At 37.1% G+C, this 23745-nt stretch overlaps 1 protein-coding gene and 1 long non-coding RNA gene across 7 annotated transcripts in view; both read left to right on the forward strand.

Annotated features, from left to right (window-relative positions):
• The first annotated feature begins 657 nt into the window (after positions 1-657).
• Positions 658-4802, forward strand: LOC136789707 (uncharacterized). Its single transcript, XR_010828623.1, has 3 exons — positions 658-732; positions 812-922; positions 4667-4802. It is a non-coding gene; the product is annotated as an uncharacterized lncRNA (long non-coding RNA).
• A 1309-nt stretch (positions 4803-6111) lies between these two features.
• LOC136789698 (coiled-coil domain-containing protein 138-like) overlaps positions 6112-23745 on the forward strand; it is a 33338-nt gene continuing 15704 nt past the window's right edge. For all 6 annotated transcript variants that reach the window (XR_010828616.1, XR_010828617.1, XM_066990484.1 and 3 more), the window contains exons 1-5: positions 6112-6186; positions 6266-6376; positions 10121-10240; positions 11572-11649; positions 23285-23395. Coding sequence is in view for 4 of the 6 variants with exons in the window: in XM_066990484.1 (XP_066846585.1) it covers positions 6118-6186; positions 6266-6376; positions 10121-10240; positions 11572-11649; positions 23285-23395 (489 nt within the window). In the remaining 2 variants the exon portion in view is untranslated. The remainder of the gene's footprint in view (positions 6187-6265; positions 6377-10120; positions 10241-11571; positions 11650-23284; positions 23396-23745) is intronic.

Consider the following 23745-nt stretch of genomic DNA (forward strand, 5'->3'; position numbering starts at 1 on the left):
ACTTACATGATGATCGGGATGTTTGTTGTATCCATAGAGTACGTTACTTATATTTAAATGGAGGTTATAGTTTGCCTCGTATTCTTTTCTCACAGAGCATGGTCAGTGACAGTGTCATTCTTGCGAGAAGAAAACTTTCACCCTCTCTATTTCCAAGGCCATTAGACCATTCTTGAAACATGCACTCCATTTTTTGTGTCATTTCTTTATGAGAAGTAATCAAATACGTAGTGCCTATATCCCTAAAGAGGTATTGTGCTTATTCTTCCCCTGTAAGCGGAAAGGTTGGGCCGCAAGTCAACAAAGAGCCACGACTATTTTATTTATCCAGGCAGAGGTTGCCTGGAGAGGTTGAGGAGTCCCCGTCCTTGAAGATCTTCACAAGCTGCCTGGACGTGGTCCTGGGCAGCCTGCTCTGGGTGGCCCTGTTTAAACAAGATGGTTGGACCAGATGGTCTCCAGAGGTCCCTTCCCACCTCGGCCATCCCGTGATTTGTTGAGGAAGTGGACAGTGATTTTGTTTCTATCACTGTCCATGCTGAGAAGAAAAAAATTGAACTTTTAGCAATCACATCAAATGATTTCAGTGTGATGGTTAAGTCAAAAAGTGAGTTTTGAATCTACAGCTATTTGAATGGTTTTTGATTCTTTCAGTTAAGTGGCATGTACGAATACAACAAGAAGTTAGAAGATCATGCAAGAAGCATGCAAGCTCAGTTAAATGATTTACAGGTAAGGTTTCTTCTTCCAGGTACCTTCTTCCTTTATAGTTAACAAGTGAAATATAATTCATTGTTACATTTTATTGTAGCAGAAGCATGCATTGGTAATGGCACAGATGTCCAATGTGTCAGGAGGAGTGGTGTACCAACGTAAACGTGGTAACGAGGAAAAAGAGACAGCAATATCAAAAAGTGCTAAGGTAAGAATTGGGCAAGGTGAAAGATCTGTTTGAAAGACTTTAGGCAGTAGAACGTTATGTATCTGCTAGAAATTAGAAAATGCTAGAAATTAGAAAAATAAAATTTTTATTGTTTTTTTTAGTGAGTTAATTACAGTAGGAATAGGTAGACACTATATTGGGAGACACAGATAGTCAACTGAAAGAATAAAGTATGTTGCTAAAAATGTCTTTTGAATTTTATATTGTGTATGTATATGTTTTTTGCTTATTTAGCTGTTTTCTTCTTCCTCTCATGTTATCTCTCAACTATGAATTAAAATTATATTCTGCCTGCACTGTAACTGTTTTCTTCTGCTGTGTCAGAGCAAATCTTAAACTTATTCTGGTTACTGCTACAGTACAACACTGTCTTTTATGAATAAAACCAGCTGAAATGTAGTTAGAGAAGTCAGATAACAAATTTTAATTTGATAAGCCAGAGATGATTGTACTGCTGTTATACTTTGGGGAAATGGTCTTTAATGTGGGAAAGAATAAATGCAGTGTTCATATATAGTTCCAAAAGGATCACCTTGTTTTCCTTAAAATACCTTCTTGCATCACTTAATGAAATACTTTCTGTCTCCATGTTATTCCAGTCAGTAGCAAGTCCTCTGCTAGCACTCTGCCAACATTTCCCGACTGGTAATGACTTTCTCCCGCTAGAGGCTAAACTGAAATGAGAAAGAGAGATATTCACACCATTCTACTTGATCTATATCAGATGCCTTAAAACTGTACTGTCTCTATATAGCCAACATATTTCTCTGTGTACGTAGGTTTTAGCGTACTTTAGTCGCAAGTGATATATGAGCAGCATCAGTAGTTATAATTCTGAGTGAAGAGAAGAACAGTTGTCTGAAGGTAGATACAAGAAGACCTGTGAAGGTTTTAAAGAGCTGTTTGTGCAGCCTGTCTTCAGGAACCTCTGGATACCTTTCACAGAGTTTTTCTGTACAGTTGTAGTAGAGGGACAGAATGACAATGTCATGAAGTCTTTATTCTTCTAACGGTGCTACTTACACAGTTAAAATTTAGCATAAGTAGATTGTATGAAATAAAGCAAAGGAGTGTATCACATGTATCAAAATGAGGATTTCCACATGCACAGATCATTAAGCCATTGAGGGAGGATGCACAAGCCATTGAGGGAGTATGTAGATACAGGAAAAAAAGGGAGAAAGGTGTCAGGGGAGCAGGACCTCAACTTTCAATAGGGAAGGAATGTGTTAAGATAGATGGTTCAAATCCATAAAAGTGATTTTAAAGATGTCTTTAGAAAAAACACAAGTGGCTTTAAAAGTGTCACACAGGTTAGAGAAGTGTTGAAAAGCCAGGAGCAGTTAGTGGTTATCTGTAAAAACTTGTGGAGGTCAAGTGGAGTCAACTAGAAAAATCTGATGCCGTTCTTTTCAAATGGGAAAGAGTTACACAGCCATCAACTTAATGTTGGTTCTCAGCTAAATAAATAAATATATGTCCTGGCAAGCTATGAACAAACCATGCGAAGTGCCATGCCAAAAACACTGCAGTAAATGGCAACGAGCTTGTGTTAATCCTAAATTGTCAAATCAGTGTGATTTCCATTAGGACAAGGTAACAGGCATGGCTAGTAGAGGAGTACTAGTTATATGTATGTCTAGACTTTGCTGTATTGTTTCTGGTACAGTTTTACGTGGCGTTTTCATAATCATATTAGAAAAGTATGACAGCTGAAGTAAGGTTGGTGGTAAGGTGTAGTGAGACAGTGTTTCACAGCTGAAGGAATGTACATAGTAGATTCTGGAATAGTCTCTTTTGGGTCCAGTATTGGGTGTTTTCAGTGAGAAGTGTGATGGTGAGAAAGAGCACGCTTGTTAAACTTGAAGCGAATAGCAAGCGAGGGAGAATTTCAAGCATGCTGAAAAAGAAGGTTAGGATTAAAATTGATCTTGACAAATTGAAGAGGTAGTAGGTCTGAGAAAAGCGCAATGCTTCAGAGGCAAGAGTGTGCAGTATTGCATTTGAACAGAAATATCATGTGTACACGTACAGGGTGATGAACAAATGCAGGGACACGTGAACATGCCAATCTTTGGCTACATAAAAGGCTGCCACAAAGAGAAAGAAACTAATCTTTTTTTTTTCCATGTCTGTGATAGAAGTAGTGGCAGGGTAAGTATGAGGAAAAACTAGATTAAAACAAAAGCAGTCAACCACTGGGTCAGAGAGATCAGTAAGACTGGTGCTTCCAGTATTTGCAGGTCTTCAGAACAGACTAGACAAACATTTGGCAGGAATGAAGTGATACAGTTGATTATGATATGGATGGTACCCGATTTAATAATGGAATTGGAAGGTTTAGACATCCTGGCACCACCTACAGCAACCCAGTGGCCTGTGAAATTATTGCCAAATCCCTGAAGCACTGTGAAATTATTGTCAAACCCCGAATATGCAAGCCTTATAAAGCATTGTGTAACGTAGTTTGGAGAAATTGAGAATCTTAATTCAAATTTTTTCTCGCAAAACCTTTCACTTGTAATTCTGCTGTCCCTGACTGTTTTGAAAGTTTATGGTCAGTTTCAAGCCACCTTGCTCCTGCTCCATCCCAAGCTGAGCAAGCCTTTCCTAGGCTTGGTTAACTCTAAAGGTTCGGCCTTTTCAATGGAAGTAGTTGAGCAGTCCGCTTGGAGCCTATCTGTAGCATTTTTGTTTGTCGATGAGATCGTTTCTATATTTACCACTAAAGTCCTTTTTGCAGCATGATAACAGTCTGAGAGCGAGGCTTAAGAAAATGTAGTGGATGGCTGAATTGTTAGTGCAAAAGACAGCACTTCTGAACAAAGCGCTATTTTCACATAGAAGTTTCTCACAGTTTCTGAGAAAAGGAACGTTATTTTCTGAAAACATTTGTTTTATACTCAGCTTCAAAGCCTCAGTGTTGCTTTTTTTCAGAATCTGCTGGCATATATTTAATTATATTATAAATTCCCAGTGAGGGGGAGAAAAGACACATTCCTTGGTTTCTTTTTCAAGACGCGCAGGTTTTTGACTGTTACAAGTAATTGTCATTTCAGTTTTCCTTTGTTGCTGTTTTTTGTCTGTTTTTGCTTATAATTTAATGGTATGTCCTGGTATTAAATTATATTATTATAATATAAAATATTATATTAAAAGATAACTATGTTGAGTTTCACAAGGTTTTTTTTTTTTTTCCAATTCAATGAAATGTAACAAGTATTGGATACATTCCTGGACATTGCAGGACAGGTGTTTAAGTACAGGTGAACTAAAGCGTCTTAACTATCAGCAGTGAATGGTTAGAATATTTGAAAGATTCAAGAAAGAGAGAATTGGGCATGTTTGTGGTTAAAATGGATGCTAAGAAGAAAAGCTAAGTGTAAACAAAAGCTTTGACATTTGTTTTCATTCACAGTTCTTTCCCACATGTGACTTAACTGGGGAATGTACAATTGAGAAGATCTAGGTATTTTCTGGAAAAAAATAAGATCCATAGGCTGTACGCCGTGGCTCCCGTTTTCTTTCTATTTCTTCTTACTACGTGGTGTGGATGTTGCTTTCTTCACTACTGGTTGTATGTGCAGATTGGACCATGCAGAATTACAAATTTGATCATTGGAAGTTTGTCCTATTATTTTAACAGTAAAATGGAACTTAGCTGAGAATTATTTCTAAAATACGCTCTTGTTAATCATGCTTTAACATTTGATATTTCTATAGCTTTATAGGACAGAAATGAACCGAATGAGAGACGCCTTGAGAGGAGTGGCTCAGGAAAATAGTAGACTGAAGTCATCATTTACCTGTGTGATGGTGGAGAATGATTTCCTAAAAAATCAGGCAAGATTAATTATTTCCTGTTATTAGTAGCTTTAGAAGTTACAGTCAACAATTTTAAACGTTTGAACAAGTTGTTTGCAAAATTGCTGATTTTGTTTCTGTAAGACAAGAATTGTGTGAATGGTTGTAATTACTTTCTGCTTCATTTTCTAGCACGTGAAATTTAGTCTCTCAGATCTTTTCCAGTATTAAAGAAATTAGAGTTAGTCCTCTGACCCTGTAGCAACAGGTGATTTTAGGAAAGACTAACCATATCCTCTGAAGCAAACTGAGATTGGATAGAGAGAAAGTATTTTATAATGGAAGCCACCCTGTGCTGAATTGCTCTGCTGATTCTATTAAATAAAAAGTAGTATGTGTATTTCTAATTCCATGATTACTCAGTATCTTCAGTTATTTTTGAAAGTGTTAATTAAAGGAATATTTTCTCTGTTCTTAAAGACACGCTGAGACAGTGGTTCACAATAATACAGAGTTAAAGTTTTCTTCTCACTTGACTTAAATCTGACCTAAATGCTGACAGGCAAATTGCTACGTAAACTCTTTTGACCATTGCTCCTTCAGTGAATTGCAGTTCTGATGCTCTTGAGTCTGATGAAAATCATCTGCTTCCTAGTCTCAGTAAAATCTTTGTCCTTCTCTTTTGTGCAAACTGAAGTATTCACAGAGGACTTACATGATGATCGGGATGTTTGTTGTATCCATAGAGTACGTTACTTATATTTAAATGGAGGTTATAGTTTGCCTCGTATTCTTTTCTCACAGAGCATGGTCAGTGACAGTGTCATTCTTGCGAGAAGAAAACTTTCACCCTCTCTATTTCCAAGGCCATTAGACCATTCTTGAAACATGCACTCCATTTTTTGTCATTTCTTAATGAGAAGTAATCAAATACGTAGTGCCTATATCCCTAAAGAGGTATTGTGCTTATTCTTCCCCTGTAAGCGGAAAGGTTGGGCCGCAAGTCAACAAAGAGCCACGACTATTTTATTTATCCAGGCAGAGATTGCCTGGAGAGGTTGAGGAGTCCCCGTCCTTGAAGATCTTCACAAGCTGCCTGGACGTGGTCCTGGGCAGCCTGCTCTGGGTGGCCCCGTTTAAACAAGATGGTTGGACCAGATGGTCTCCAGAGGTCCCTTCCCACCTCGGCCATCCCGTGATTTGTTGAGGAAGTGGACAGTGATTTTGTTTCTATCACTGTCCGTGCTGAGAAGAAAAAAATTGAACTTTTAGCAATCACATCAAATGATTTCAATGTGATGGTTAAGTCAAAAAGTGAGTTTTGAATCTACAGCTATTTGAATGGTTTTTGATTCTTTCAGTTAAGTGGCATGTACGAATACAACAAGAAGTTAGAAGATCATGCAAGAAGCATGCAAGCTCAGTTAAATGATTTACAGGTAAGGTTTCTTCTTCCAGGTACCTTCTTCCTTTATAGTTAACAAGTGAAATATAATTCATTGTTACATTTTATTGTAGCAGAAGCATGCATTGGTAATGGCACAGATGTCCAATGTGTCAGGAGGAGTGGTGTACCAACGTAAACGTCGTAACGAGGAAAAAGAGACAGCAATATCAAAAAGTGCTAAGGTAAGAATTGGGCAAGGTGAAAGATCTGTTTGAAAGACTTTAGGCAGTAGAACGTTATGTATCTGCTAGAAATTAGAAAATGCTAGAAATTAGAAAAATAAAATTTTTATTGTTTTTTTTAGTGAGTTAATTACAGTAGGAATAGGTAGACACTATATTGGGAGACACAGATAGTCAACTGAAAGAATAAAGTATGTTGCTAAAAATGTCTTTTGAATTTTATATTGTGTATGTATATGTTTTTTGCTTATTTAGCTGTTTTCTTCTTCCTCTCATGTTATCTCTCAACTATGAATTAAAATTATATTCTGCCTGCACTGTAACTGTTTTCTTCTGCTGTGTCAGAGCAAATCTTAAACTTATTCTGGTTACTGCTACAGTACAACACTGTCCTTTATGAATAAAACCAGCTGAAATGTAGTTAGAGAAGTCAGATAACAAATTTTAATTTGATAAGCCAGAGATGATTGTACTGCTGTTATACTTTGGGGAAATGGTCTTTAATGTGGGAAAGAATAAATGCAGTGTTCATATATAGTTCCAAAAGGATCACCTTGTTTTCCTTAAAATACCTTCTTGCATCACTTAATGAAATACTTTCTGTCTCCATGTTATTCCAGTCAGTAGCAAGTCCTCTGCTAGCACTCTGCCAACATTTCCCGACTGGTAATGACTTTCTCCCGCTAGAGGCTAAACTGAAATGAGAAAGAGAGATATTCACACCATTCTACTTGATCTATATCAGATGCCTTAAAACTGTACTGTCTCTATATAGCCAACATATTTCTCTGTGTACGTAGGTTTTAGCGTACTTTAGTCGCAAGTGATATATGAGCAGCATCAGTAGTTATAATTCTGAGTGAAGAGAAGAACAGTTGTCTGAAGGTAGATACAAGAAGACCTGTGAAGGTTTTAAAGAGCTGTTTGTGCAGCCTGTCTTCAGGAACCTCTGGATACCTTTCACAGAGTTTTTCTGTACAGTTGTAGTAGAGGGACAGAATGACAATGTCATGAAGTCTTTATTCTTCTAACGGTGCTACTTACACAGTTAAAATTTAGCATAAGTAGATTGTATGAAATAAAGCAAAGGAGTGTATCACATGTATCAAAATGAGGATTTCCACATGCACAGATCATTAAGCCATTGAGGGAGGATGCACAAGCCATTGAGGGAGTATGTAGATACAGGAAAAAAAGGGAGAAAGGTGTCAGGGGAGCAGGACCTCAACTTTCAATAGGGAAGGAATGTGTTAAGATAGATGGTTCAAATCCATAAAAGTGATTTTAAAGATGTCTTTAGAAAAAACACAAGTGGCTTTAAAAGTGTCACACAGGTTAGAGAAGTGTTGAAAAGCCAGGAGCAGTTAGTGGTTATCTGTAAAAACTTGTGGAGGTCAAGTGGAGTCAACTAGAAAAATCTGATGCCGTTCTTTTCAAATGGGAAAGAGTTACACAGCCATCAACTTAATGTTGGTTCTCAGCTAAATAAATAAATATATGTCCTGGCAAGCTATGAACAAACCATGCGAAGTGCCATGCCAAAAACACTGCAGTAAATGGCAACGAGCTTGTGTTAATCCTAAATTGTCAAATCAGTGTGATTTCCATTAGGACAAGGTAACAGGCATGGCTAGTAGAGGAGTACTAGTTATATGTATGTCTAGACTTTGCTGTATTGTTTCTGGTACAGTTTTACGTGGCGTTTTCATAATCATATTAGAAAAGTATGACAGCTGAAATAAGGTTGGTGGTAAGGTGTAGTGAGACAGTGTTTCACAGCTGAAGGAATGTACATAGTAGATTCTGGAATAGTCTCTTTTGGGTCCAGTATTGGGTGTTTTCAGTGAGAAGTGTGATGGTGAGAAAGAGCACGCTTGTTAAACTTGAAGCGAATAGCAAGCGAGGGAGAATTTCAAGCATGCTGAAAAAGAAGGTTAGGATTAAAATTGATCTTGACAAATTGAAGAGGTAGTAGGTCTGAGAAAAGCGCAATGCTTCAGAGGCAAGAGTGTGCAGTATTGCATTTGAACAGAAATATCATGTGTACACGTACAGGGTGATGAACAAATGCAGGGACACGTGAACATGCCAATCTTTGGCTACATAAAAGGCTGCCACAAAGAGAAAGAAACTAATCTTTTTTTTTTCCATGTCTGTGATAGAAGTAGTGGCAGGGTAAGTATGAGGAAAAACTAGATTAAAACAAAAGCAGTCAACCACTGGGTCAGAGAGGTCAGTAAGACTGGTGCTTCCAGTATTTGCAGGTCTTCAGAACAGACTAGACAAACATTTGGCAGGAATGAAGTGATACAGTTGATTATGATATGGATGGTACCCGATTTAATAATGGAATTGGATGGTTTAGACATCCTGGCACCACCTACAGCAACCCAGTGGCCTGTGAAATTATTGCCAAATCCCTGAAGCACTGTGAAATTATTGTCAAACCCCGAATATGCAAGCCTTATAAAGCATTGTGTAACGTAGTTTGGAGAAATTGAGAATCTTAATTCAAATTTTTTCTCGCAAAACCTTTCACTTGTAATTCTGCTGTCCCTGACTGTTTTGAAAGTTTATGGTCAGTTTCAAGCCACCTTGCTCCTGCTCCATCCCAAGCTGAGCAAGCCTTTCCTAGGCTTGGTTAACTCTAAAGGTTCGGCCTTTTCAATGGAAGTAGTTGAGCAGTCCGCTTGGAGCCTATCTGTAGCATTTTTGTTTGTCGATGAGATCGTTTCTATATTTACCACTAAAGTCCTTTTTGCAGCATGATAACAGTCTGAGAGCGAGGCTTAAGAAAATGTAGTGGATGGCTGAATTGTTAGTGCAAAAGACAGCACTTCTGAACAAGGCGCTATTTTCACATAGAAGTTTCTCACAGTTTCTGAGAAAAGGAACGTTATTTTCTGAAAACATTTGTTTTATACTCAGCTTCAAAGCCTCAGTGTTGCTTTTTTTTTCAGAATCTGCTGGCATATATTTAATTATATTATAAATTCCCAGTGAGGGGGAGAAAAGACACATTCCTTGGTTTCTTTTTCAAGACGCACAGGTGTTTGACTGTTACAAGTAATTGTCATTTCAGTTTTCCTTTGTTGCTGTTTTTTGTCTGTTTTTGCTTATAATTTAATGGTATGTCCTGGTATTAAATTATATTATTATAATATAAAATATTATATTAAAAGATAACTATGTTGAGTTTCACAAGGGTTTTTTTTTTTCCAATTCAATGAAATGTAACAAGTATTGGATACATTCCTGGACATTGCAGGACAGGTGTTTAAGTACAGGTGAACTAAAGCGTCTTAACTATCAGCAGTGAATGGTTAGAATATTTGAAAGATTCAAGAAAGAGAGAATTGGGCATGTTTGTGGTTAAAATGGATGCTAAGAAGAAAAGCTAAGTGTAAACAAAAGCTTTGACATTTGTTTTCATTCACAGTTCTTTCCCACATGTGACTTAACTGGGGAATGTACAATTGAGAAGATCTAGGTATTTTCTGGAAAAAAATAAGATCCATAGGCTGTACGCCGTGGCTCCCATTTTCTTTCTATTTCTTCTTAATACGTGGTGTGGATGTTGCTTTCTTCACTACTGGTTGTATGTGCAGATTGGACCATGCAGAATTACAAATTTGATCATTGGAAGTTTGTCCTATTATTTTAACAGTAAAATGGAACTTAGCTGAGAATTATTTCTAAAATACGCTCTTGTTAATCATGCTTTAACATTTGATATTTCTATAGCTTTATAGGACAGAAATGAACCGAATGAGAGACGCCTTGAGAGGAGTGGCTCAGGAAAATAGTAGACTGAAGTCATCATTTACCTGTGTGATGGTGGAGAATGATTTCCTAAAAAATCAGGCAAGATTAATTATTTCCTGTTATTAGTAGCTTTAGAAGTTACAGTCAACAATTTTAAACGTTTGAACAAGTTGTTTGCAAAATTGCTGATTTTGTTTCTGTAAGACAAGAATTGTGTGAATGGTTGTAATTACTTTCTGCTTCATTTTCTAGCACGTGAAATTTAGTCTCTCAGATCTTTTCCAGTATTAAAGAAATTAGAGTTAGTCCTCTGACCCTGTAGCAACAGGTGATTTTAGGAAAGACTAACCATATCCTCTGAAGCAAACTGAGATTGGATAGAGAGAAAGTATTTTATAATGGAAGCCACCCTGTGCTGAATTGCTCTGCTGATTCTATTAAATAAAAAGTAGCGTGTGTATGTCTAATTCCATGATTACTCAGTATCTTCAGTTATTTTTGAAAGTGTTAATTAAAGGAATATTTTCTCTGTTCTTAAAGACACGCTGAGACAGTGGTTCACAATAATACAGAGTTAAAGTTTTCTTCTCACTTGACTTAAATCTGACCTAAATGCTGACAGGCAAATTGCTACGTAAACTCTTTTGACCATTGCTCCTTCAGTGAATTGCAGTTCTGATGCTCTTGAGTCTGATGAAAATCATCTGCTTCCTAGTCTCAGTAAAATCTTTGTCCTTCTCTTTTGTGCAAACTGAAGTATTCACAGAGGACTTACATGATGATCGGGATGTTTGTTGTATCCATAGAGTACGTTACTTATATTTAAATGGAGGTTATAGTTTGCCTCGTATTCTTTTCTCACAGAGCATGGTCAGTGACAGTGTCATTCTTGCGAGAAGAAAACTTTCACCCTCTCTATTTCCAAGGCCATTAGACCATTCTTGAAACATGCACTCCATTTTTGTGTCATTTCTTAATGAGAAGTAATCAAATACGTAGTGCCTATATCCCTAAAGAGGTATTGTGCTTATTCTTCCCCTGTAAGCGGAAAGGTTGGGCCGCAAGTCAACAAAGAGCCACGACTATTTTATTTATCCAGGCAGAGGTTGCCTGGAGAGGTTGAGGAGTCCCCGTCCTTGAAGATCTTCACAAGCTGCCTGGACGTGGTCCTGGGCAGCCTGCTCTGGGTGGCCCCGTTTAAACAAGATGGTTGGACCAGATGGTCTCCAGAGGTCCCTTCCCACCTCGGCCATCCCGTGATTTGTTGAGGAAGTGGACAGTGATTTTGTTTCTATCACTGTCCGTGCTGAGAAGAAAAAAATTGAACTTTTAATCATTTAGCAATCACATCAAATGATTTCAATGTGATGGTTAAGTCAAAAAGTGAGTTTTGAATCTACAGCTATTTGAATGGTTTTTGATTCTTTCAGTTAAGAGGCATGTACGAATACAACAAGAAGTTAGAAGATCATGCAAGAAGCATGCAAGCTCAGTTAAATGATTTACAGGTAAGGTTTCTTCTTCCAGGTACCTTCTTCCTTTATAGTTAACAAGTGAAATATAATTCATTGTTACATTTTATTGTAGCAGAAGCATGCATTGGTAATGGCACAGATGTCCAATGATTCAGGAGGAGTGGTGTCCCAACGTAAACGTCGTAACGAGGAAAAACAGACAGCAATATCAAAAAGTGCTAAGGTAAGGATTGTGAATGAGGTGGAATGAGGAGGAATGAAGTGATACAGTTGATTATGATATGGATGGTACCCGATTTAATAATGGAATTGGATGGTTTAGACATCCTGGCACCACCTACAGCAACCCAGTGGCCTGTGAAATTATTGCCAAATCCCTGAAGCACTGTGAAATTATTGTCAAACCCCGAATATGCAAGCCTTATAAAGCATTGTGTAACGTAGTTTGGAGAAATTGAGAATCTTAATTCAAATTTTTTCTCGCAAAACCTTTCACTTGTAATTCTGCTGTCCCTGACTGTTTTGAAAGTTTATGGTCAGTTTCAAGCCACCTTGCTCCTGCTCCATCCCAAGCTGAGCAAGCCTTTCCTAGGCTTGGTTAACTCTAAAGGTTCGGCCTTTTCAATGGAAGTAGTTGAGCAGTCCGCTTGGAGCCTATCTGTAGCATTTTTGTTTGTCGATGAGATCGTTTCTATATTTACCACTAAAGTCCTTTTTGCAGCATGATAACAGTCTGAGAGCGAGGCTTAAGAAAATGTAGTGGATGGCTGAATTGTTAGTGCAAAAGACAGCACTTCTGAACAAAGCGCTATTTTCACATAGAAGTTTCTCACAGTTTCTGAGAAAAGGAACGTTATTTTCTGAAAACATTTGTTTTATACTCAGCTTCAAAGCCTCAGTGTTGTTTTTTTTTCAGAATCTGCTGGCATATATTTAATTATATTACAAATTTCCAGTGAGGGGGAGAAAAGACACATTCCTTGGTTTCTTTTTCAAGACGCACAGGTTTTTGACTGTTACAAGTAATTGTCATTTCAGTTTTCCTTTGTTGCTGTTTTTTGTCTGTTTTTGCTTATAATTTAATGGTATGTCCTGGTATTAAATTATATTATTAAATTATGTTATAAAATATTATATTAAAAGATAACTATGTTGAGTTTCACAAGGTTTTTTTTTTTCCAATTCAATGAAATGTAACAAGTATTGGATACATTCCTGGACATTGCAGGACAGGTGTTTAAGTACAGGTGAACTAAAGCGTCTTAACTATCAGCAGTGAATGGTTAGAATATTTGAAAGATTCAAGAAAGAGAGAATTGGGCATGTTTGTGGTTAAAATGGATGCTAAGAAGAAAAGCTAAGTGTAAACAAAAGCTTTGACATTTGTTTTCATTCACAGTTCTTTCCCACATGTGACTTAACTGAGGAATGTACAATTGAGAAGATCTAGGTATTTTCTGGAAAAAAATAAGATCCATAGGCTGTACGCCGTGGCTCCCATTTTCTTTCTATTTCTTCTTAATACGTGGTGTGGATGTTGCTTTCTTCACTACTGGTTGTATGTGCAGATTGGACCATGCAGAATTACAAATTTGATCTTTGGAAGTTTGTCCTATTATTTTAACAGTAAAATGGAACTTAGCTGAGAATTATTTCTAAAATACACTCTTGTTAATCATGCTTTAACATTTGATATTTCTATAGCTTTATAGGACAGAAATGAACCGAATGAGAGACGCCTTGAGAGGAGTGGCTCAGGAAAATAGTAGACTGAAGTCATCATTTACCTTTGTGATGGTGGAGAATGATTCCCTAAAAAAACAGGCAAGATTAATTATTTCCTGTTATTAGTAGCTTTAGAAGTTACAGTCAACAATTTTAAACGTTTGAACAAGTTGTTTGCAAAATTGCTGATTTTGTTTCTGTAAGACAAGAATTGTGTGAATGGTTGTAATTACTTTCTGCTTCATTTTCTAGCACGTGAAATTTAGTCTCTCAGATCTTTTCCAGTATTAAAGAAATTAGAGTTAGTCCTCTGACCCTGTAGCAACAGGTGATTTTAGGAAAGACTAACCATATCCTCTGAAGCAAACTGAGATTGGATAGAGAGAAAGTATTTTATAATGGAAGCCACCCTGTGCTGAATTGCTCTGCTGATTCTATTAAATAAAAAGTAGCGTGTGTATGTCTAATTCCATGATTACTCAGTATCTTCAGTTATTTTTGAAAGTGTTAATTAAAGGAATATTTTCTCTGTTCTTAAAGACACGCTGAGACAGTGGTTCACAATAATACAGAGTTAAAGTTTTCTTCTCACTTGACTTAAATCTGACCTAAATGCTGACAGGCAAATTGCTACGTAAACTCTTTTGACCATTGCTCCTTCAGTGAATTGCAGTTCTGATGCTCTTGAGTCTGATGAAAATCATCTGCTTCCTAGTCTCAGTAAAATCTTTGTCCTTCTCTTTTGTGCAAACTGAAGTATTCACAGAGGACTTACATGATGATCGGGATGTTTGTTGTATCCATAGAGTACGTTACTTATATTTAAATGGAGGTTATAGTTTGCCTCGTATTCTTTTCTCACAGAACATGGTCAGTAACAGTGTCATTCTTGCGAGAAGAAAACTTTCACCCTCTCTATTTCCAAGGCCATTAGACCATTCTTGAAACATGCACTCCATTTTTTGTGTCATTTCTTTATGAGAAGTAATCAAATACGTAGTGCCTATATCCCTAAAGAGGTATTGTGCTTATTCTTCCCCTGTAAGCGGAAAGGTTGGGCCGCAAGTCAACAAAGAGCCACGACTATTTTATTTATCCAGGCAGAGATTGCCTGGAGAGGTTGAGGAGTCCCCGTCCTTGAAGATCTTCACAAGCTGCCTGGACGTGGTCCTGGGCAGCCTGCTCTGGGTGGCCCCGTTTAAACAAGATGGTTGGACCAGATGGTCTCCAGAGGTCCCTTCCCACCTCGGCCGTCCCGTGATTTGTTGAGGAAGTGGACAGTGATTTTGTTTCTATCACTGTCCATGCTGAGAAGAAAAAAATTGAACTTTTAGCAATCACATCAAATGATTTCAATGTGATGGTTAAGTCAAAAAGTGAGTTTTGAATCTACAGCTATTTGAATGGTTTTTGATTCTTTCAGTTAAGTGACGCGAACGAACAGAACAAGAAGTTAGATGGTGGAGCAAGAAGCATGCAAGCGCAGTTAGATAATTTAAAGGTAAGGTTTCTCCTTACAGGTACCTTCTTCCGTTATAGTTATGCAAGCCTTATAAAGCATTGTGTAATGTTGTTTGGAGAAATTGAGAATCTTAATTCAAATTTTTTCTCGCAAAACCTTTCACTTGTAATTCTGCTGTCCCTGACTGTTTTGAAAGTTTATGGTCAGTTTCAAGTCACCTTGCTCCTGCTCCATCCCAAGCTGAGCAAGCCTTTCCTAGGCTTGGTTAACTCTAAAGGTTCGGCCTTTTCAATGGAAGTAGTTGAGCAGTCCGCTTGGAGCCTATCTGTAGCATTTTTGTTTGTCGATGAGATCGTTTCTATATTTACCACTAAAGTCCTTTTTGCAGCATGATAACAGTCTGAGAGCAAGGCTTAAGAAAATGTAGTGGATGGCTGAATTGTTAGTGCAAAAGACAGCACTTCTGAACAAGGCGCTATTTTCACATAGAAGATTCTCACAGTTTCTGAGAAAAGGAACGTTATTTTCTGAAAACATTTGTTTTATACTCAGCTTCAAAGCCTCAGTGTTGTTTTTTTTTCAGAATCTGCTGGCATATATTTAATTATATTACAAATTTCCAGTGAGGGGGAGAAAAGACACATTCCTTGGTTTCTTTTTCAAGACGTACAGGTTTTTGACTGTTACAAGTAATTGTCATTTCAGTTTTCCTTTGTTGCTGTTTTTTGTCTGTTTTTGCTTATAATTTAATGGTATGTCCTGGTATTAAATTATATTATTAAATTATGTTATAAAATATTATATTAAAAGATAACTATGTTGAGTTTCACAAGGGTTTTTTTTTTCCAATTCAATGAAATGTAACAAGTATTGGATACATTCCTGGACATTGCAGGAAAGGTGTTTAAGTACAGGTGAACTAAAGCGTCTTAACTATCAGCAGTGAATGGTTAGAATATTTGAAAGATTCAAGAAAGAGAGAATTGGGCATGTTTGTGGTTAAAATGGATGCTAAGAAGAAAAGCTAAGTGTAAACAAAAGCTTTGACACTTGTTTTCATTCACAGTTCTTTCCCACATGTGACTTAACTGAGGAATGTACAATTGAGAAGATCTAGGTATTTTCTGGAAAAAAATAAGATCCATAGGCTGTACACCATGGCTCCCGTTTTCTTTCTATTTCTTCTTAATACGTGGTGTGGATGTTGCTTTCTTCACTACTGGTTGTATGTGCAGATTGGACCATGCAGAATTACAAATTTGATCTTTGGAAGTTTGTCCTATTATTTTAACAGTAAAATGGAACTTAGTTGAGAATTATTTCTAAAATACGCTCTTGTTAATCATGCTTTAACATTTGATATTTCTATAGCTATATATGACAGAAATGAACCGAATGAAAGAAACCTTGAGAGGAGTGGCTGAGGAAAATAGTAAACTGAAGTCATCATTTAAGTCTGTGATGGATGAGAATGATTCCCTAAAAAAACAGGCAAGATTAATTATTTCCTGTTATTAGTAGCTTTAGAAGTTACAGTCAACAATTTTAAACGTTTGAACAAGTTGTTTGCAAAATTGCTGATTTTGTTTCTGTAAGACAAGAATTGTGTGAATGGTTGTAATTACTTTCTGCTTCATTTTCTAGCACGTGAAATTTAGTCTCTCAGATCTTTTCCAGTATTAAAGAAATTAGAGTTAGTCCTCTGACCCTGTAGCAACAGGTGATTTTAGGAAAGACTAACCATATCCTTTGAAGCAAACTGAGATTGGATAGAGAGAAAGTATTTTATAATGGAAGCCACCCTGTGCTGAATTGCTCTGCTGATTCTATTAAATAAAAAGTAGTATGTGTATTTCTAATTCCATGATTACTCAGTATCTTCAGTTATTTTTGAAAGTGTTAATTAAAGGAATATTTTCTCTGTTCTTAAGGACACGCTGAGACAGTGGTTCACAATAATACAGAGTTAAAGTTTTCTTCTCACTTGACTTAAATCTGACCTAAATGCTGACAGGCAAATTGCTACGTAAACTCTTTTGACCATTGCTTCTTCAGTGAATTGCAGTTCTGATGCTCTTGAGTCTGATGAAAATCATCTGCTTCCTAGTCTCAGTAAAATCTTTGTCCTTCTCTTTTGTGCAAACTGAAGTATTCACAGAGGACTTGCATGATGATCGGGATGTTTGTTGTATCCATAGAGTACGTTACTTATATTTAAATGGAGGTTATAGTTTGCCTCGTATTCTTTTCTCACAGAGCATGGTCAGTGACAGTGTCATTCTTGCGAGAAGAAAACTTTCACCCTCTTTATTTCCAAGGCCATTAGACCGTTCTTGAAACATGCACTCCATTTTTTGTGTCATTTCTTAATGAGAAGTAATCAAATACGTAGTGCCTATATCCCTAAAGAGGTATTGTGCTTATTCTTCCCCTGTAAGCGGAAAGGTTGGGCCGCAAGTCAACAAAGAGCCACGACTATTTTATTTATCCAGGCAGAGGTTGCCTGGAGAGGTTGAGGAGTCCCCGTCCTTGAAGATCTTCACAAGCTGCCTGGACGTGGTCCTGGGCAGCCTGCTCTGGGTGGCCCTGTTTAAACAAGATGGTTGGACCAGATGGTCTCCAGAGGTCCCTTCCCACCTCGGCCATCCCGTGATTTGTTGAGGAAGTGGACAGTGATTTTGTTTCTATCACTGTCCGTGCTGAGAAGAAAAAAATTGAATTTTTAATCATTTAGCAATCACATCAAATGATTTCAATGTGATGGTTAAGTCAAAAAGTGAGTTTTGAATCTACAGCTATTTGAATGGTTTTTGATTCTTTCAGTTAAGTGACGCGAACGAACAGAACAAGAAGTTAGATGATCGAGCAAGAAGCATGCAAGCTCAGTTAAATGATTTACAGGTAAGGTTTCTTCTTCCAGGTACCTTCTTCCTTTATAGTTAACAAGTGAAATATAATTCATTGTTACGTTTTATTGTAGCAGAAGCATGCATTGGTAATGACACAGAAGTCCAATGATTCGGGAGAAGGGTTGCGCTCACGTAAACGTCGTAAGGAGAAAAATGAGACAGGAGCATCAGAAAGTGATAAGGTAAGGACTGGGCAAGGTGAAAGATCTGTTTGAAAGACTTTAGGCAGTAGAACGTTATGTATCTGCTAGAAATTAGAAAATGCTAGAAATTAGAAAAATAAAATAATTTTTATTGATTTTTTTAGTGAGTTAATTACAGTAGGAATAGGTAGACACTATATTGGGAGACACAGATAGTCAACTGAAAGAATAGAGTATGTTGCTAAAAATGTCTTTTGAATTTTATATTGTGTATGTATATGTTTTTTGCTTATTTAGCTGTTTTCTTCTTCCTCTCATGTTATCTCTCAACTATGAATTAAAATTATATTCTGCCTGCACTGTAACTGTTTTCTTCTGCTGTGTCAGAGCAAATCTTAAACTTATTCTGGTTACTGCTACAGTACAACACTGTCCTTTATGAATAAAACCAGCTGAAATGTAGTTAGAGAAGTCAGATAACAAATTTTAATTTTATAAGCCAGAGATGATTGTACTGCTGTTATACTTTGGGGAAATGGTCTTTAATGTGGGAAAGAATAAATGCAGTGTTCATATATAGTTCCAAAAGGATCACCTTGTTTTCCTTAAAATACCTTCTTGCATCACTTAATGAAATACTTTCTGTCTCCATGTTATTCCAGTCAGTAGCAAGTCCTCTGCTAGCACTCTGCCAACATTTCCCGACTGGTAATGACTTTCTCCCGCTAGAGGCTAAACTGAAATGAGAAAGAGAGATATTCACGCCATTCTACTTGATCTATATCAGATGCCTTAAAACTGTACTGTCTCTATATAGCCAACATATTTCTCTGTGTACGTAGGTTTTAGCGTACTTTAGTCGCAAGTGATATATGAGCAGCATCAGTAGTTATAATTCTGAGTGAAGAGAAGAACAGTTGTCTGAAGGTAGATACAAGAAGACCTGTGAAGGTTTTAAAGAGCTGTTTGTGCAGCCTGTCTTCAGGAACCTCTGGATACCTTTCACAGAGTTTTTCTGTACAGTTGTAGTAGAGGGACAGAATGACAATGTCATGAAGTCTTTATTCTTCTAACGGTGCTACTTACACAGTTAAAATTTAGCATAAGTAGATTGTATGAAATAAAGCAAAGGAGTGTATCACATGTATCAAAATGAGGATTTCCACATGCACAGATCATTAAGCCACTGAGGGAGGATGCACAAGCCATTGAGGGAGTATGTAGATACAGGAAAAAAAGGGAGAAAGGTGTCAGGGGAGCAGGACCTCAACTTTCAATAGGGAAGGAATGTGTTAAGATAGATGGTTCAAATCCGTAAAAGTGATTTTAAAGATGTCTTTAGAAAAAACACAAGTGGCTTTAAAAGTGTCACACAGGTTAGAGAAGTGTTGAAAAGCCAGGAGCAGTTAGTGGTTATCTGTAAAAACTTGTGGAGGTCAAGTGGAGTCAACTAGAAAAATCTGATGCCGTTCTTTTCAAATGGGAAAGAGTTACACAGCCATCAACTTAATGTTGGTTCTCAGCTAAATAAATAAATATATGTCCTGGCAAGCTATGAACAAACCATGCGAAGTGCCATGCCAAAAACACTGCAGTAAATGGCAACGAGCTTGTGTTAATCCTAAATTGTCAAATCAGTGTGATTTCCATTAGGACAAGGTAACAGGCATGGCTAGTAGAGGAGTACTAGTTATATGTATGTCTAGACTTTGCTGTATTGTTTCTGGTACAGTTTTACGTGGCGTTTTCATAATCATATTAGAAAAGTATGACAGCTGAAATAAGGTTGGTGGTAAGGTGTAGTGAGACAGTGTTTCACAGCTGAAGGAATGTACATAGTAGATTCTGGAATAGTCTCTTTTGGGTCCAGTATTGGGTGTTTTCAGTGAGAAGTGTGATGGTGAGAAAGAGCACGCTTGTTAAACTTGAAGCGAATAGCAAGCGAGGGAGAATTTCAAGCATGCTGAAAAAGAAGGTTAGGATTAAAATTGATCTTGACAAATTGAAGAGGTAGTAGGTCTGAGAAAAGCGCAATGCTTCAGAGGCAAGAGTGTGCAGTATTGCATTTGAACAGAAATATCATGTGTACACGTACAGGGTGATGAACAAATGCAGGGACACGTGAACATGCCAATCTTTGGCTACATAAAAGGCTGCCACAAAGAGAAAGAAACTAATCTTTTTTTTTTCCATGTCTGTGATAGAAGTAGTGGCAGGGTAAGTATGAGGAAAAACTAGATTAAAACAAAAGCAGTCAACCACTGGGTCAGAGAGATCAGTAAGACTGGTGCTTCCAGTATTTGCAGGTCTTCAGAACAGACTAGACAAACATTTGGCAGGAATGAAGTGATACAGTTGATTATGATATGGATGGTACCCGATTTAATAATGGAATTGGATGGTTTAGACATCCTGGCACCACCTACAGCAACCCAGTGGCCTGTGAAATTATTGCCAAATCCCTGAAGCACTGTGAAATTATTGTCAAACCCCGAATATGCAAGCCTTATAAAGCATTGTGTAACGTAGTTTGGAGAAATTGAGAATCTTAATTCAAATTTTTTCTCGCAAAACCTTTCACTTGTAATTCTGCTGTCCCTGACTGTTTTGAAAGTTTATGGTCAGTTTCAAGCCACCTTGCTCCTGCTCCATCCCAAGCTGAGCAAGCCTTTCCTAGGCTTGGTTAACTCTAAAGGTTCGGCCTTTTCAATGGAAGTAGTTGAGCAGTCCGCTTGGAGCCTATCTGTAGCATTTTTGTTTGTCGATGAGATCGTTTCTATATTTACCACTAAAGTCCTTTTTGCAGCATGATAACAGTCTGAGAGCGAGGCTTAAGAAAATGTAGTGGATGGCTGAATTGTTAGTGCAAAAGACAGCACTTCTGAACAAAGCGCTATTTTCACATAGAAGTTTCTCACAGTTTCTGAGAAAAGGAACGTTATTTTCTGAAAACATTTGTTTTATACTCAGCTTCAAAGCCTCAGTGTTGTGTTTTTTTTCAGAATCTGCTGGCATATATTTAATTATATTACAAATTTCCAGTGAGGGGGAGAAAAGACACATTCCTTGGTTTCTTTTTCAAGACGTACAGGTTTTTGACTGTTACAAGTAATTGTCATTTCAGTTTTCCTTTGTTGCTGTTTTTTGTCTGTTTTTGCTTATAATTTAATGGTATGTCCTGGTATTAAATTATATTATTAAATTGTTATAAAATATTATATTAAAAGATAACTATGTTGAGTTTCACAAGGGTTTTTTTTTTTCCAATTCAATGAAATGTAACAAGTATTGGATACATTCCTGGACATTGCAGGACAGGTGTTTAAGTACAGGTGAACTAAAGCGTCTTAACTATCAGCAGTGAATGGTTAGAATATTTGAAAGATTCAAGAAAGAGAGAATTGGGCATGTTTGTGGTTAAAATGGATGCTAAGAAGAAAAGCTAAGTGTAAACAAAAGCTTTGACATTTGTTTTCATTCACAGTTCTTTCCCACATGTGACTTAACTGAGGAATGTACAATTGAGAAGATCTAGGTATTTTCTGGAAAAAAATAAGATCCATAGGCTGTACGCCGTGGCTCCCATTTTCTTTCTATTTCTTCTTAATACGTGGTGTGGATGTTGCTTTCTTCACTACTGGTTGTATGTGCAGATTGGACCATGCAGAATTACAAATTTGATCTTTGGAAGTTTGTCCTATTATTTTAACAGTAAAATGGAACTTAGTTGAGAATTATTTCTAAAATACGCTCTTGTTAATCATGCTTTAACATTTGATATTTCTAAAATACGCTCTTGTTAATCATGCTTTAACATTTGATATTTCTATAGCAACCTGATACCGAAATGAACCAAATGAAAGAAACCTTGAGAGGAGTGGCTGAGGAAAATAGTAAACTGAAGTCATCATTTAAGTCTGTGATGGATGAGAATGATTCCCTTAAAAAACAGGCAAGATTAATTATTTCCTGTTATTAGTAGCTTTAGAAGTTACAGTCAACAATTTTAAACGTTTGAACAAGTTGTTTGCAAAATTGCTGATTTTGTTTCTGTAAGACAAGAATTGTGTGAATGGTTGTAATTACTTTCTGCTTCATTTTCTAGCACGTGAAATTTAGTCTCTCAGATCTTTTCCAGTATTAAAGAAATTAGAGTTAGTCCTCTGACCCTGTAGCAACAGGTGATTTTAGGAAAGACTAACCATATCCTTTGAAGCAAACTGAGATTGGATAGAGAGAAAGTATTTTATAATGGAAGCCACCCTGTGCTGAATTGCTCTGCTGATTCTATTAAATAAAAAGTAGCGTGTGTATGTCTAATTCCATGATTACTCAGTATCTTCAGTTATTTTTGAAAGTGTTAATTAAAGGAATATTTTCTCTGTTCTTAAAGACACGCTGAGACAGTGGTTCACAATAATACAGAGTTAAAGTTTTCTTCTCACTTGACTTAAATCTGACCTAAATGCTGACAGGCAAATTGCTACGTAAACTCTTTTGACCATTGCTCCTTCAGTGAATTGCAGTTCTGATGCTCTTGAGTCTGATGAAAATCATCTGCTTCCTAGTCTCAGTAAAATCTTTGTCCTTCTCTTTTGTGCAAACTGAAGTATTCACAGAGGACTTACATGATGATCGGGATGTTTGTTGTATCCATAGAGTACGTTACTTATATTTAAATGGAGGTTATAGTTTGCCTCGTATTCTTTTCTCACAGAGCATGGTCAGTGACAGTGTCATTCTTGCGAGAAGAAAACTTTCACCCTCTCTATTTCCAAGGCCATTAGACCATTCTTGAAACATGCACTCCATTTTTTGTGTCATTTCTTTATGAGAAGTAATCAAATACGTAGTGCCTATATCCCTAAAGAGGTATTGTGCTTATTCTTCCCCTGTAAGCGGAAAGGTTGGGCCGCAAGTCAACAAAGAGCCACGACTATTTTATTTATCCAGGCAGAGGTTGCCTGGAGAGGTTGAGGAGTCCCCGTCCTTGAAGATCTTCACAAGCTGCCTGGACGTGGTCCTGGGCAGCCTGCTCTGGGTGGCCCCGTTTAAACAAGATGGTTGGACCAGATGGTCTCCAGAGGTCCCTTCCCACCTCGGCCATCCCGTGATTTGTTGAGGAAGTGGACAGTGATTTTGTTTCTATCACTGTCCATGCTGAGAAGAAAAAAATTGAACTTTTAGCAATCACATCAAATGATTTCAATGTGATGGTTAAGTCAAAAAGTGAGTTTTGAATCTACAGCTATTTGAATGGTTTTTGATTCTTTCAGTTAAGTGACGCGAACGAACAGAACAAGAAGTTAGATAATCGAGCAAGAAGCATGCAAGCTCAGTTAAATGATTTACAGGTAAGGTTTCTTCTTCCAGGTACCTTCTTCCGTTATAGTTAACAAGTGAAATATAATTGTTACATTTTATTGTAGCAGAAGCATGCATTGGTAATGGCACAGAAGTCCAATGATTCAGGAGGAGTGGTGTGCCAACCTAAACCTGTTAAGGAGGAAAATGAGACAGGAGCATCAGAAAGTGATAAGGTAAGGACTGGGCAAGGTGAAAGATCTGTGTGAAAGACTTTAGGCAGTAGAACGTTATGTATCTGCTAGAAATTAGAAAATGCTAGAAATTAGAAAAATAAAATAATTTTTATTGATTTTTTTTAGTGAGTTAATTACAGTAGGAATAGGTAGACACTATATTGGGAGAAACAGTCAACTGAAAGAATAAAGTATGTTGCTAAAAATGTCTTTTGAATTTTATATTGTGTATGTATATGTTTTTTGCTTATTTAGCTGTTTTCTTCTTCCTCTCATGTTATCTCTCAACTATGAATTAAAATTATATTCTGCCTGCACTGTAACTGTTTTCTTCCGCTGTGTCAGAGCAA

This window comes from Anser cygnoides, chromosome 1, assembly GCF_040182565.1.
Source record: "Anser cygnoides isolate HZ-2024a breed goose chromosome 1, Taihu_goose_T2T_genome, whole genome shotgun sequence".
Lineage (NCBI taxonomy): Eukaryota > Metazoa > Chordata > Aves > Anseriformes > Anatidae > Anser > Anser cygnoides.